The sequence below is a fragment of the Notamacropus eugenii genome, chromosome 3 (assembly GCF_028372415.1).
Source record: "Notamacropus eugenii isolate mMacEug1 chromosome 3, mMacEug1.pri_v2, whole genome shotgun sequence".
Classification (NCBI taxonomy): Eukaryota; Metazoa; Chordata; class Mammalia; order Diprotodontia; family Macropodidae; genus Notamacropus; species Notamacropus eugenii.
The window spans coordinates 473,198,326-473,213,707 of NC_092874.1; the positions used below are offsets into that span (position 1 = coordinate 473,198,326).

General features: G+C 47.4%; 1 protein-coding gene across 5 annotated transcripts in view; it reads right to left on the minus strand.

Moving 5' to 3' along the window:
* The window catches only part of SCN5A (sodium voltage-gated channel alpha subunit 5), a 176,463-nt gene that overhangs the window by 126,541 nt on the left and 34,540 nt on the right, over positions 1–15,382 (minus strand). For all 5 annotated transcript variants that reach the window (XM_072598942.1, XM_072598938.1, XM_072598943.1 and 2 more), the window contains exons 2-3: positions 9,124–9,442; positions 4,691–4,809 (exon numbers count right to left, since the gene is read on the minus strand). In XM_072598942.1, the coding sequence (XP_072455043.1) occupies positions 4,691–4,809; positions 9,124–9,390 (386 nt within the window). In that variant the 5' untranslated portion in view covers positions 9,391–9,442. The remainder of the gene's footprint in view (positions 1–4,690; positions 4,810–9,123; positions 9,443–15,382) is intronic.

Consider the following 15,382-nt stretch of genomic DNA (forward strand, 5'->3'; position numbering starts at 1 on the left):
TTGCACCTGACTTTGTTTTGAGTGAGGGAGGGCTGTGCAGGTCACCAGCCTCACTTCTCCTCCTGCACTGTGCTAAGAGCTTCACAAATATGACCTCATTTTGTCTTCAAGACAACCCAGGGGAGACAGGAGCTAGGTTTACCTCCATTTTACAGATGAAGAAACTGAGGCCCACAGAGGTGAAATGACTTGCCCAGCTACTAAGTGTCTGCTGCTGGATTTGAACTCAGGTCTTCCTGACTCCAGGCCCAGGGTTCAGGCCCAGGGTTCTATCTACTGCATCCCTCAGCTGTCATCAGTTCGAGGTCTTCACTTGGATTCCCCTAGATGGAATGACATCACAGGTCTGATAAAAAGAAAAAAATTGAGCTCATAGGGTTGTTGTGAGATGTAAACTACACTCAACACAGTGCCTTGCACACAGGCACAGTGATTGTCTGGTTGGTTGATCAGGCGCAAATAGGCAAATGAAACATTTTGCAACCTTAAAGTGTTTTATAAACATGAGGATCTCTCTTCAAGGATGCTTTTCACAATATGGCATTAACCTTTGGAAGGTTTAAGAGGTTGCTTTAACCTAGAGCCATAAACAGGACAGGTCAATGGGACTTTGGCCCAGGGTGGTGAAATTGAGAAGGTCCAAATGGAACTGGACAAGGGTTCAAGTCCTGGCTCTTTGGCTTGCTAGCTATGCAACTTTGGGCAAGCCAGTTCACCTCCTGGCCTCCATTTCTTCACTTGTAAAATAAGGGGACTGGCCTAGCCAGTTTCTGATATCCCCGTTTGCTCTCAATCTGGGATCCTTTGACTTATTCAAGTCTTGCCTCTGACAGACTGGCTGTGTGTGACCCTTAGTCTCCGTTTTCTCATTTGTAAATTGGGGAGGGGGAGGTTGGATTGGAGGATCTCTAAGGCCTTTGGCAGCCCCAAGTCTTTGATGCTCCAGGCCTAGGTCCTCCTTTAGCATGAGAAGAAGGAGAAACCCAAAGGGAGAGGCCAGAGCTGCCCCCCTGGTTGATAAACCCATCTATGGAACCATTAGACAAATTAATTCCCCTTTCCACTCAACTGAATTTGTCTTAATTACTGTAGGTGTGGTTTTCTTATTGTGAATTACTGAATCAAATCCAGGGCCCATTTCATGCTGTATGTCCTGGGAACCCAAAGAGCTTGTGATGGCCTGGTTCCAATCCACATGCTTAGGAGCACAGGTCCCAGTAACAGTTAAGAAAGCCACTTCTAAGCCCATCACTTCTCAGTGACTGGACAAAAGACCTAGTGGACAACAACAGGAAACAGGAAAGCAAAACCATGGATGGGATGAAGGCTGTAGAGTTGCTCAGGGCCTCATGGAGTCCACCTCCCTCAACTGACAAATGAAGAAACTGAGGCCTGGACAGATGGGACTTGGTAAGTAACAGAACAAGGATTTGAAGCCAGGTCCTTGGGCTGAGTGTCGAATTCTTTCCCCTCCATCACCATCTTGACTTGTTCTGAATTATGAGCTGCCCAGGCTGAAGCTCCTTCCAGGCCTGCTGGCTCCCATGCCCAGGTCATATCCTCAGGGCCCTGAAGGACTAGTAATGCCCAGGTAAACAGAGGAAGCACCAGTTATATAGAGTAACTGAGAAAACTTCCAGGCCTGATAATTCCTGGGACACAATGAATATTAAAATGATTTGTCAATATTGGTAGAGGCTGAGGAAGAACACGCTGGCTAATTACTTCAATAAGGCCAATCTCTTTGCAGCTGTTTGACTAGAGCTCAGCCTCTGTTGGAAACAGACGGTCAGACGGCTCGCTGAAGCTCTTAAGTTCAGCAGGCCTGGTCCTCTCGAGGCTTCCTGGCAGGGGGATGCCCTTCAACACCACAGCGAGGAGCTGAGTGAGTGGAGTTTCTAGAGCCCTTAGAGAGGCAGGGAGTGGAGGGAGGAGTGAGGAATGGAGAGCTGGTCTTGGCTTCACCAAGAGCTGGGCTCAGAGCCATCTTCCTCCATCCCTCTCCTTTCACAGAGGGAGAAACTGAAGCCTGAGGAATAGGGTGACTTATCCAAGGTCACACGGGTAATGAGCATCAGAGACAGGGCCTGACCCAGGTCCTGTCTCCCAAAGGAAGGCTCTTTTCCCTGGACCGTGCTGCCTATAGTAAATCAATTTCCTTCTCTGAGACTCACTTTCCTCCTTTGTAAAATGAGGGGGCTGGAATAGATGGCCTCTCTGGTCCCTTTCAGCTTGAGATCTGGTGGTTTTAAATCTCTTTTTCTTCTTGCTCTGGGGTCCAAGACAAATCCCTCCTGGCCCTGAGGGAACTGCCCCCAACAGTAAATTACACGAGTTCCTGATTTTCCTCAGTGAATGGAGTGGAGTACTCACTCTGGGAGTTCCTTACACCAAGGAAATGAAATAAAAATCGAGCAGGTAAAGGTTAGACCCACTGGCGTATGTCCACTGCTCCCCTTCCTGCCAAGTCTGGGGGTTTTGCTGAGTACCAGCAGGGAATAATCCTGACGATGAATAATGAGGATGACTGACATTTCTGTGGTCTGTCCATGTTAAACTACATAGTTTACTAGCCACTTTATCTGCCTATTGATATCCGAGTCTCACAATGAGGCAGGCTTTACGGTCCACAAGGCACTTCCAGACAGGAGCCCACTGGGTCCTTGTGACAACCCTCTATGGCAGGTGCTGTCCAGGCATGGGATGTCAAGGCCTTTGGTCTGGAAACGGGAGCTCAGACACTCACAGAGTGTGGCAGGGAGACATTAACTCTGGAGAGAAGGCAAAGGACCCCAGTGTTCTCACCAGATTGATCATTTAGTACAGGGGGCTGGAGGTGAAAGCTGCTGCCATTCCCCCTCCCAGGGAGGTGAGATTAGGTTACAAGAAATTCTGAGGGCAACCTGACAGAGAACAGAAGTCACACAAAGGCTAGCTCCAGGGAGGGATGTGGAGAGGGGGAGAAGGCAGCCTCCCGCTTTGTCTCAGTGACAGGCTGGCCTAGTAGGGGCAGAGTGAGTGAATGTCGAACAGAAGAGCCTCCCATCCTCTATGGCACCAGCTGGTGGAATGACCTCCTTCTCCCCCTCCAGCTGTCTCTCTGAGTCACTGCCTTTCTACCAGGCACCCTGGGTACTCCCCAACTCCCTGGGCTCTGCCCCATGACAAAGGGTAGGGACCCTCCTGTTCCTGCAAGTCTGAATGGGGAGCCAAGATGGGTGGGGGGAGGTGTCCTCACATCATACATTATATACATATCCCATATTTGGAAAACTAGCCCAGGAGTGGGGGGAAGGGAGAAAGATTGCTAAATAGTTCAGCCCCAGCAGTTAGGATTTGTGCTTACTGGAAGCATGGTGAACCTCTAGGCCAGGCACACAAAGAAGGTGGCATGGCATTAAAAACAGACCAGGCTCTCCAGCCCTTTAATCCTTACTCCACAGCCCACTTAGCCTTCCTGGTCCTCAGTTTCCCCATCTGTAAGACGAGGGGTTTGAGACTTGATGGCTGCTCAGGGTTCCTCCAACTCTAAATCTATGCTCCTATGACCTAGAGAAAACTGCTGCCATGTTGATAGTCCCTAACCCTTTTCTTAATTGCTGTCCCAGAACAACCCATGTAGACTTCTAGCTCTGAACATTCTGGCTGCAATATTCCTGAGAAGTGGTCATCCTGACTTTTTTTGCAGACTGCTTGGGAGGAGGAATCTATTCCATCTGAGGCTCCTCATTTTGCGCTGGGAATGAGAGCATCAGGAAGTTGTCATTCAAATTCTCAGAATCATTTGGCCTCTCTGTAATTCTTATCTATTCTCAGAAGGTCAGGCCAAGTAGAAGGCTAATCCTTTCCTAAGACAGATCCTCAAAATACTCCAACACACTTCTCCTGCCCCACCTAGTTAGTCTTCACTGCAGATGGTCTGCTCTCCAGGCCCCTACAATTCTAACTGCCTTCCTTTGGACACCTCCAGACTGTCAAGGTTCTTCCTAAAAGGTGGCACACAGGACTGAGTGTAACGCTCAGGTTGAGGGCACAGTCTAGCAGCCCTAGATGATGTTACCTTCTCTGGCTGCTGAATTACACCACTGACTTTTCCTGACCTTCCCATCCACTGATGAGGCAATGTCAGTTTCACACAAACAGCTCTCGAGCCACTCCTCCCCAATCCTGTACTTCTTCAATTGATTATTTGAACCTAAGCAGTGAACTTTACATTTTTATTCCTACTATATTTTGTGTGATTACTAGCTTCCACCTATGAGGCATCATAGAGTGTGGAAAGAGGGAGGACTTTGGAGTCAAGACTTTGGGTTCAAGTCCTGGCTCTGATACAGTCTATCCATTTGGTCACTAGGAAGTCATTTAACTGCTCAGTGTTCTGGACAACTCTTTAAGGCTGCTCAAGTCAGTTACTCAAGCAAGAATACCCTATGCTGATGAAACCACAGGTCCAGGTAATACCCCCGGCTTTGTACTAACTTCAGATGAGTTTGTGAGACACAGCTCTTGGGGAGTCAGGAAGGCTGGGCCCCATTCAGTTATCCAGAAGCATGCACATGGCCCCCAGCTTTCCAGGCAATCTCTCACTGCAGCCCTCAGACCTCTCCCAACCAAGCAGCAGCAGCAGCATGTGCAGAGCCCCCCACCCCGTCCCAGGTGAGTCCCTCCCAGACAACCCTGAAAAGGATATGAATGAACCAAGATTTTAACTGCTGCTCTCCGGATGGGGTGGAAGGGGCTGAGGACGTACAAGGCGTTTGTGGCACTAAATCGGAAGATGGTCTTCCCTTTGTTCAGTACGATGAAGGTCTGTGGAGAAAGAAGGAGAGATGGCGGAGATTACAAAGCAATCAGCTACTCTTGGATCCCTAATTTAGAGGGAGAGAAGCAGGAGCCCCCTGCCTGCGGGGAGGCTGGGGCAGGGCTCTGGTGAAAGGGGAGCCAGGGCAAAGCGCCATGGAGCTGCCCAGATGGTCGAAGGCTGAAAGGACTGATGGAGAGGTAATGGAGGGTATGATGGGGGAGGCAGAGGGAAAGAGCAGAAAGGACTTTTGGACTGTGCCTGGAGTCACAGAATTACAGATCAGGCACTGAGAGGGTCTGCAGAACCCATTTAATCCATCCTGTTTATTTTACAGAGGAGGAAACTGAGGCCCAAGAATGATCAATGACTTGTATCAGGTCACACAGGTAATGTGCAACAGAGACAGGCTTTGAACCAAGGTTCTCTGCTTCTCAAGCCAATGCTCTTTCTAATATACTACACTGCCTCCTCCTCCCTGAGCAGACAAGTCTAATACCAAGGGACTGCCTCAGAGCTGGAGCTGAGCTCAGAGTATCTTCAAAACTGGGGGCCATTATGAACCTCAGCTTCTCATCCCTGAATAGGGGTGGGTGAGAAGGAAGGTGTAGAAGGTGCAGAAGGAGAAATGATAACCCCAGGGTGAAAACTAGCTCTAATCTGGAACACAGCCAAAACAGAGACGGTCCCCACCTCCCCACGCACACGCAAATCACACACAAATGATATGCAACTTTTAGACAAAGATGCTCAGACCCTTCTGCCCCATCAGCTCTCACCCCAGGCTGCTGTGAAGACTGCCCCAAACAGTGAACAAACACATGAGGGACCAGGAGCTTTTGGGATGGGCGATCTCATCTCTCCTTAGGGAAGACTTAAGAAATTTCTCTTCTAGTTTTCTTCAAAACACCCCTCGCACTCGGTAGAGGCCCAGAGGTGGAAGACCTAAATGTGTTTGAGACTCAGGACACAACTGGGGACAATGCTATGTTGGTTTTGGCATCAGAAATCCCAGCTCTGACACTGACTGGTTGTGTGACTCTGGGCAAGTCACTTAATCTTTGCCTGCCTCAGTTTCCTCATGTGTAAAATGAGGGGGTTGGACTAGATCAAGAATATAAAATACCACCAGGGCACATATAACCCAGAGGACTCCCAAGTGCAGCCCCAGCCAGACTGAAATGGTAAAATGGGAATATGAATGGGACACTGAACAAAATACATAAAAATACAATAAGACATAGTATTAATATGGCTTTTCTAAGTCAGCACAATTGTTTAGTATCCTCTCCCTTCTGTCTTCAATTCTACTTGAGTTTGACACCACTAGACTAGAAGACCTCTTAAGTATCTTCCATTTCTAAATGCCTGATCATTCTGGCAATGAATAACGTCACGGGAGACCTCAGTCTGAGCTAGAGTTTCCTTGACTTCTCCCTTACTAGATAGCACAGTGGCTAGTGCTCTGATCCTGGCATCTGGAAGACTTGAATTTAAAACCAGCCTCAGACATTTACTAGCTGTGTGACCCTGTCACTAACTTCTGTCTGCCTCGGTTTCCACATCTGTAAAATGGGGATAATAAAGGCCCCTACCTCCCAGGGTTGTCGTGAGGATCAGGGGAGATAATATTTGTAAAGTGTTGAGCACAGTTCTTGGTACATAGTAGGAGCTTAATAAATGTATCTTCTCTCTTGCCCCTAACTTGGGCTGATCCTGATGCTGGTCTTGATCTCAACTCTCAAGCCTTGATCCTGACCTCAGTCCCATCTGCGCTAGGAACCAAAGGTGTCCAGCCCAGCTTCTCACCCAGTTCCTTCACCCAAAGTTACTTCTATTTCCCAGGACACTCCTTTGGAACCTTCCTCCAAGGCTTATTCACTCACTAACAGGGATGCCCATCTAAAGTGCTGAAATCACCTGCTTCCACAGCTCAGACATACATCACAGATGGAGTGTCAGCACAGACTGGGCTGTAATCACACACCAAAATGGATATAGTAGTTCACACGTGCACACACACACACACACACACACACACGAACCCAGGCATACTGACCTACCTGCACACCCACAAGGCTGGTGCTCAGTGGAGGTTTGTGGCTAACCTTAACAGACACACAGACCACACAAATGTATTGTTGTGGCTGAGGCAGGATTTGAACCCAGGTGGATTGATCTGAAGCTGATCTCAACATTCTATCCGTTGCATCTCAAAGGTCATCAAGACTTAATCTCTTAATTCACAGAGGAGGAAACTGAGACCGAGAGAGGGGTGAAGACTTGCTGAAAATCACACAAGTGGCAGAGCTGAGAGCTGGACCTCAGTCCTTTGGCTTTAGATTTAGCATTCTTTCTACAACACCATATGTGTTATCTCTCTCTCTCTCTCTCTCTCTCTCTCTCTCTCTCTCTCTCTCTCTCTCTCTCACACACATGTACTTTGGAGTCAGAGGAACTGGGTTCAAATCCACCTCTGCTACTTCTTATTGATGTGACCTTGGGTAAGTCCCATAACCTCCTTGGGCCTCAGTTTCCTCATCTGTAAAATGAGCGGGAGTGGGGTGGACTAGATTTTTTCTGAAGTCCCTTCTGATCCAAAGTCTCTTAACCTCTTTGGACCTCAGTTTCATCATGTGTAGAATAAGGGGAGGGGAGATCAGAGTTTGGACTAGAACTAGACAGTCTCAGGGGTCCTTTCCAATTCTAGGTCCAGGATGCTATGACCTAATACCTCAGGAAGCCTGTCTCCATCACTGCCTGAACTCCTGGGCCCAGCCCTTCTTGGGAAAAGGCAGGCACCCCTATGCAAATCTTGTTTCCTTCTGCAGGGAGATGGCCGGATGCTGCGCCAGGTCACAGGGCAGAGACAATCTGAGGCAGGAGCAGGCTTCCTGCACTCCCCAAATGCAGGAGGAGCCTCAGGGAGCACTGCTGGTAGCTTCCAGTACAGGCTCAGGAGGCCCCACCTGCAGGTTAACCAAGGACAACAGGGAAGGCTAGGCAGGGCCCTGGGGCTCCAAGGAGACCCAGGAGACTGAGACTGAGGGAGTCACTGGAGTCAAGAAGGTCCTAGAGATTAATGCTGAGCCTAAGAGAAAGAACGATTATCCTCTGTTCCCCAGGGAAGTCCAGAGTGGTACTATCCTAGAACAAAATGGCGGGTCTGACCTTGGCTGCCTGGACTGCCAGGACCATCACATCCCCAAACTTCTAGTCCACTAATGGCCAGATCTTAGTAAAAGAAAACCCTGAAGAGAAGGCACGACAATCCCTCTGGCCTGCCCAAGAGACACAGATTTGCCTGTGGGCCTACTATCTGGTCTCCATGCCAACCATACAATGTCCCCATGGCATTCCCTGGGGGGCTGGAAGTGGGTAGCTTCAGATCTATCTCCCACCGGAGCTTGACCTTCATCATTCTATGTTTGGCTAAGGGTGAGTGCCCTGAGTGTGCACAGACCGTTTGACATGAGAATCACAAGTCAAGTGCAGGGGAAGTCACGGACTGGAGGATCCAGGAGGCAGAGGCTTTTAGTGTTGATTAGGATGGGTGGGACCCTGGCAAATGAGTTAACTTGGCTGAGCCTCTATTTCCCTATGTATTTTTTTTTTTTAAGTCTGAGAGGCAATGATGTAATGAATAGAGCTGACCTTTCAGTCAGGAAGAGATGGATTCAAATCCTGCCTTTGATGTACCCTGGATGAGTGACCCTAGGCAAGTCATTTAACTTTTAAATACTCTTTAACTCTTTAAGACAGATAATTGCAAGGGGAATGCAGACCTGGGAGATCTCCATAACCAATGAAAGCATGAATCTAAATCCCATCAAAAATGGACAATGGGAAGAAAGAAAATGAAAGGGACTGGAAAAACCTTAAAGGCCATCCCTTCGACCTTCTCATTTTACAAACAAGGAAACTGAGGTCCAGAGAGGGGAAGTTTATCACTGAAAGTCACAGTGACACAACTGGAATTTGGACAGATATTGAGGCTACAGACCCAGCAAGCTTGCCATACCGCTTCCCCATTCATGGGGCTCCCATCCTATCTGAGGACTCTGTGAGTCTCTAGAAGGCAAAGCTTGCCAGGATTAGAATCTTGCTGTGGTGCCCAATTCACAAAACATGGACGCTATGTAAAGATGATGGATGGTTTGTCCCGAAAGTTCCCATTTTAATAACAAAACTCAGCCTCACTTTGTGGAACCTGGAACCTGGTTTGGGGACTCACTGACAGAACCTTGAATCCCCACCCCTCCTGATGATGAGAACCATTCCCCATCTAGTGAATGTCTGTTGGCTCCTGGGCCTCAGTTAACCTTTTGGGTGCTGTAGAAGGGGTCCAAGTCCTCCAGGGGCTCCCCAATGAGGTCTCGGGGTGGGTTGCCATAGAGATCTGGCAGTTTCTTGGATGCCTGCAAGTCCAGCTGGGGACGAGGCTTCTCCTCCTCAGTCGGCGTGTCCCGGCTCTCCTGTGTGATGCTCCGGGCCTGTTTCTCTGCGATCTGCTTCTCAATGGCTGCCAAGGATTCTCGAGTGAACCGGCGGAAGCTGTTGGTGCCCCGAGGTAACAATAAGTTTGCCATCTTTTCATCCTGCTTCCTAGGTGCAGGCCCCCAGTCCACCTGGTAGGAGCAGCTGGAAAAGACAAGTGATCACACAATCAGGCAACAAGCCTCGATTAACAAAGGCCCTACGTGTGCTGGGCACTGGGCTCTGGGAACTGGACCTGGGCTGTCCCTGAGAGATAGGGAACTCCCAGGAGAGGAGACTCCTTCCATGAATTCAAGTGGGTGCCTTGTTTGCCATCTGAAGTCTTGGGATCCCTAAGGGAGCATTTGTGCAGGCGCACACATCTAGTATGTGTCAGCAATCTGAGGGACAGAGGCAAGGACTGAAGGGATGATTTCATTGATACAGGGGCAACTGAGTGACTCAGTGGCTGCAACACCAGTCCTGGCATCAGGAAGAGCTCAGTTCAAATCCAGCCTCTCACTCTTGCTGGCTGGGTGAACCTGGGCAAGTCACTTAATCACTGTTTACCTCTGTTTTCTCTACTGTAAAATGGAGAGAATAACAACATTGACCCCAGACTCAAAGGACATATCTGTAAAGCACTTAGCACAGTGCCTGGCAAATAGTAGGTGCTAGAAAAAGGCTTCCTTCCTATTTTTCCTTCTTTCTGGAGTAGGGAAGACCTGAGTTCAAATCTTGCTTCACACACTGACAAGCAAAGTAAGTCACTTAACCACTGTGCACCTCAGTTTCCTTAACTGTAAAATGAGGAGCATAATAGCACCTATGTCGCAGGGCTATTGTAAGGATCAAATAAGATAATATTTGTAAAAAGTGCTTAGCACAGGGCCAGGCACACAGTAGGCACTATTTAAATGCTTATTCCTTTCCCTTCCATTGGGATATAGAGCTACTACTGGAAAGCACTTTATAGATGATTTAGTCCGACCCCCTCATTTTCCAGTTAAGTGAAGAGACCTTCCAGAGCCAGGTTTTGAACCCAGGTCCTCTGACTCCATATGCATCGTGCCACATTGCCTCCACTAATCTAGCCCCCTTTCTACCTTTCAAGCCCTAAGCTTTCCTCTACAAATCTTTCCAAATTACTCCTCTTAACACCATCTTCATTCTGGGCAAACATGCCTTTTCTGTAGGCTATATTTCCATCTCCACACCTTTGCCTAGACAGTTCCTCCAAGCCTAGGCTGCCTTCCTTCAGAGCCCAGCCCCCAGTTGTTACTATTCTTTCCCTTTTGAAAGGATACTTTGTATAACTGCACATATATGTCTTCCCACAAGCAGTCTCCCCTAGTAAAAGAAAAACTCTTGAGTCCAGGAAAGGTCCCCCTCTTTTTAAAAAACAAACAGAACAAAACAAAAAACAACCCTTTGCATCCTGAGTGCCCCGCAAATCATCGTGCCCTTTGGTGAACTGACCTGAAGAATTTTGGAAAGGCCAGACTACTTAGGAGCTAATGTAGGCGAGAGAGCTTTGAAAAGTCTCCAGCCTCATCTACCAAATGCCGGGCAGCCCATTTACCAAGCCCCTGGAGGACGCACAGGCATTTTTAGAACAACTCGCCCAGGCGGGGAGCATGAGACAGAGCCAAAGTTGGCTCCAAATCAGCCCCTTGACTTTGCTGCCACCAGAAAGAGCTCCCATTCTCCCTGAGACTAGAACATTCACAGTTTTCCCCAGAAAGCGCAGTTTCCTTGAGATTCCCCCGACTCTCAAAGGTCTGTACTGCCCAGAGTGGTGTATCATGGGCACCGAAAGGAATCTGGACCTCAGTTTTCTGACCTGTAAAATGCAAGACGGCTGGACTGCAAAATCTTCAAAGTCCCTCCCAACTTTAAATCTGTGTGACCTTGAATAAGTCACAGACTTTGGTGGCCTCAGTTCTCTCATCAACACAATCAGGAAGTTGGACCACATAACCTGATCCGTGCCTTCCAAATTCAGATATGGGATCCAGCTCCCCTCAGGCTGATCTCTACCACACGGAACTCTGAACATAAGCACCTACCTACACAAGCCCAGACCCCTGGGGCCTGAGAGTACCAAGGGATGGGAGTAGGTTAGTTTTTTTTTCTTTTATTTGCTTGTCCCAGGCGGTCAACAAGCATTTTTAAGTGCCTACTATGTGCAAAGCACTGGAGCAGGCAAAGCACTACAAAGAAAGTACGATCCCTGCTCTCAAGGGCTCACAATCTAATGGGGGTGACAATAGGCAAACATCTTTAAATAAGCAATAGATAGGATAGATGAGAAGTGATGGGCAGAAGGAAGGCACTAAAATGAAGAGGGCTTGGGGAAGGCTTCCTGTAGAAGGTGAGATTTGAGCTGGGATTTGAAGGAAACCAAGGAAGCAGAGTTGATGAAGGAGAACATTCCAGGCCTGGGTGGGGGGCAGCCCCAAAGCCAAGAGATGGGGTGTCTTATGTGCAGGAGACAGGAAGAAGGTCAGTATTCCTGGGTTGGAGACTATGTGAGGGAGGACAAGATGGGAATGCTGGGAAGGTAGGAAGGAGCTAGGCTATGAAAAACTCTCAAGGTCAAGCAGAGGATCTTATATTTGATCCTGGAGGCTAATAGGGAGTTATTGAAGTTCATGGAGAGGTGGGGGGAAGAGAGAGAAAGTGTTCTGGAACCCGCACTTAAGAAAAATCACTGAGTGGAGGCTAGAGGAGAGAAAGGACAGACAGAAGGCAGGCAAAGCCACCAACAGCTATCCCAATAGTCCAGATGTGAGGGGGTGAGAACCTTAATTACAGTGGTGGCAGCATCCAAGGACAGATAGGGTCATGTTCTAGAGATGCTGCAAAGGTAAAATCAATAGGCTATGGTAATAGATTGACTGTAGGGGATGAGAGAGACTTTGAAGAGGATGCCTAGGTAGGGAGGGAGCCTGGGAAACTAGGAGGATGGTAGTGCACTCTAAAGTACTACAGATGTTAGGATGGAGGGGAACATTTTGGAGAAGGAGAGAGAATGAGTTCTGATCTGGATGTGTGGAGTGTGAGATATCAATAAGTAGTTCATGATGCAAGCCCAGGCTCCTCAGAGAAGTCGGGGCTGGATATTTCCCCAAAAGAGTCCCTACACCAGATCAGCTTGGGAAGAGTGCTGGATTTAGACTTGAAAGTCCTCCTCCAAGTCTTTGCTCTTCCACTAACTAGCTTGGGGAAGTATCTCAAACTTTCTGGGCCTCAGTTTACTCATCTGTAAAACAAGTATAGCAATACTCAAACTGAAGATTGTGGTGAGGATAAGAACACATAATTTATTACAGAAATACAGAATTGGAAAGAACCTCAGTGGCCGTGGAGTCTGGTCTAGACCAAAGAAAAATCTTCTCTACAATATACCCAACAAGTTCATCAGGCTTGACTTGAGAACTGGAATTATCGGGAGCTCATGACCTCCCCAAGCAGTCCATTTTGCTCTGGAGTACTTCTCATTGTTAGGAAGTTTTTCTTGTAGTCAAATCTAAACTTGTCTCACCCTCCCTCCCCAAAAAGCCCACTCATCGTTCCTAGTTCTGGCTTCTGGGACCAAATCATACAATCTCCCACACATACCTTTCAATACTTGAAGGTCATTCCCTAAATCTCTTCTTCCCCAGACCACACAATCTCATTCCCTTGAACTAATCCTCACAGAACACAACCCTGAGGTCCCTCAACATCCTGCTTATTGTCTAGATTGGAGATGGGAGTGGGGAGAAGTGCCTACTACATGCCAAGCACTTTACAAATATCACTCCATTTGATCTTCACAATCACCCCAGGAGATAGGTGCTATTATTGTCTTCATTTTACATTATCCTCAGTTGAGGAAACTGAAACAAATAGAGATGAAGTGATCTGCCCAGGGTCATATACCTGGTAGGTATGGTGGACACTGGATTTGACCTCAGGTCTTCCTGGCTCCTGTGCTCTAGCAAATGTGGTGCCCCCAGCCACCTCTAGGCATCTAAACAGTCTCCAGATTACTTTCTTAAAGGTGGTACTCCCAAGTGAACACAGTATTCCCAGTGTGGTCTGAGCACATATGAGGACAGAGCGACTTATCATTGCCTTGTTCCTGAGCCCTCTCCTGTATTTTTTTCCCATTGTCCAAGTTGGTTAGCACATTGATGTCTCCTATCTAGCTTTCAGGCCACTAAAAACAACCCCCAGTTTTTTCCTCAGATCCTCCGCTCAGATTAGAGATGATTCACCCATCTTGTACTTACTTGTGAGGTGGATTTTTTTCCCAAGCCAAGTGAAGGACTTTTACATTTATTTTCATTAAATGTCATCCTGTTAGATTCAGTTCAATATTCTAACCTGTTCAGATCTTTCTGGAACCTGAGTCATCCAGGGGTTAGCTACCCTTTCCCAGCTTAGTGTCACCTGCAAATGTGATGAGCCTTCTCATCTTAGCCTGATAAAAATGTTAAACAGTGGAGAGTCAAGCCCAGATCCCTAGGGTCTGAGACATCCCTCCTCCTCGACATCGACCAAATAATGATTTATCTTTGTGTCTAGGAATTTCAACTAGTGCCCAGGCTATGGAACTATACTCATGCCAGTCACCATGATTACCATTATTTTTATTTTAATCTACACAGTTTCTCATCATCAGCAAACTCTGTGTGCCCTATGCTATGATGAGAGAGAGTGTGGTATAGTGGAGAGACTGCTCGGAGTCAAGAGGAACTGAGTTCAAGTCTTGCCTCTAACGTATATGTCTGACCTGGTGACCTTGGGTAAGTCAGTCAACATTTTAGTGATATTGGACAATGCCTCAAAACAAAGTCAAGTGCAAGTCACATCATCATTTCTCTGATGGCTTGATCTTCTTCCACAATGAAGGACAAACACATACACACAGACAAAACCAGAAGACAGAAGGACACTGGGGTCAAATGGGACCATAGCTCTCAGGTTTTCCTTGGAAAGGCAAATGAAGGAAGTGGAGAAGCTGGTTGCAATGAGTGTCCAAAGACATACCAAATATAATTTCATGGGGCACTTGGGCACCTTCCATTGGCATTTATGATGAAGGTGAAGAAATGGCCATAGGAGAAAAAAAAACTGGCTTGGGGATTACTAAGATGTTAGTTGAATGACTGATTGATATCAGCCCAGAGGATGAGGGGGTGGAGAAATTCCTTGACAAATGAAATAAGCTCTTCTAAACCAAGTCACTGTGAGTTTTGATACAAGGTGACTTTTGATGGGGCAGGTAGGAGGTGCCAGAGTGCACAGAGAGCCGTATCTGGAGTCAGGAAGATGCCTCTTCCTGAGTTCAAATCTGGCCTCAGACACTTCCTAGCTATGTGACCCTGGGCAAGTCACTTCACCCTTTTGGCCTCAGTTTCCTCATCTGTAAAATGAGCTGGAGAAGGAAATGGCCAACCAGTCCAGTATCTTTGCCAAGAAAACCCTAAATGGGGTCATGAAGAGTCAGACACGACTGAAAAATAATTGAACAACAAACAGCTACTGACTTCCATGTGAAGGGGAGAAGGGGAAAGATGGTTCAAAAATAGGTGGAAAATTCTGGTTGAGGTTAAAAGACAGGACAAAATAAATCAAAGGCCAGTAAGAGCCTTATGATTTTAGATCTTGGCTTCTTCACCTTTTTGTGTCCTTGACCCCTTTGGCAGTTTAGTGAAGCCCTGGGAACCCTTGTCAGGATTGTGTTTTCAGTATGCAAAATACAATATACAAGATTATAGAGGACGCTAAATTCAAAGTTCTTTAAAAATTCTTTAAAATTCAAAATCCTTTAAAAAAAATTCATGGACCCACATTAAGAACCCTTGCTTTACGTCAGAAGGTGCTGGGTATGATGAGCACCAAGCAACATCACCAAAAAATCAAACTGAGCATTAGCCTCTGAACAGGTGGAGCATGTGCTGAGCCGAGATGGAGATGAGGGGCCAGTGAAAAGGGGAAAGCTGACAAGGCAACAGAGAGGAAAGCTCTGTGACAGTTTCGGTGAGATGTGGTTCCCCAAAGTGGGAAATTACTTTGTATCCACCTTTCTTACAGGCCCCAGATGTGCCCCTC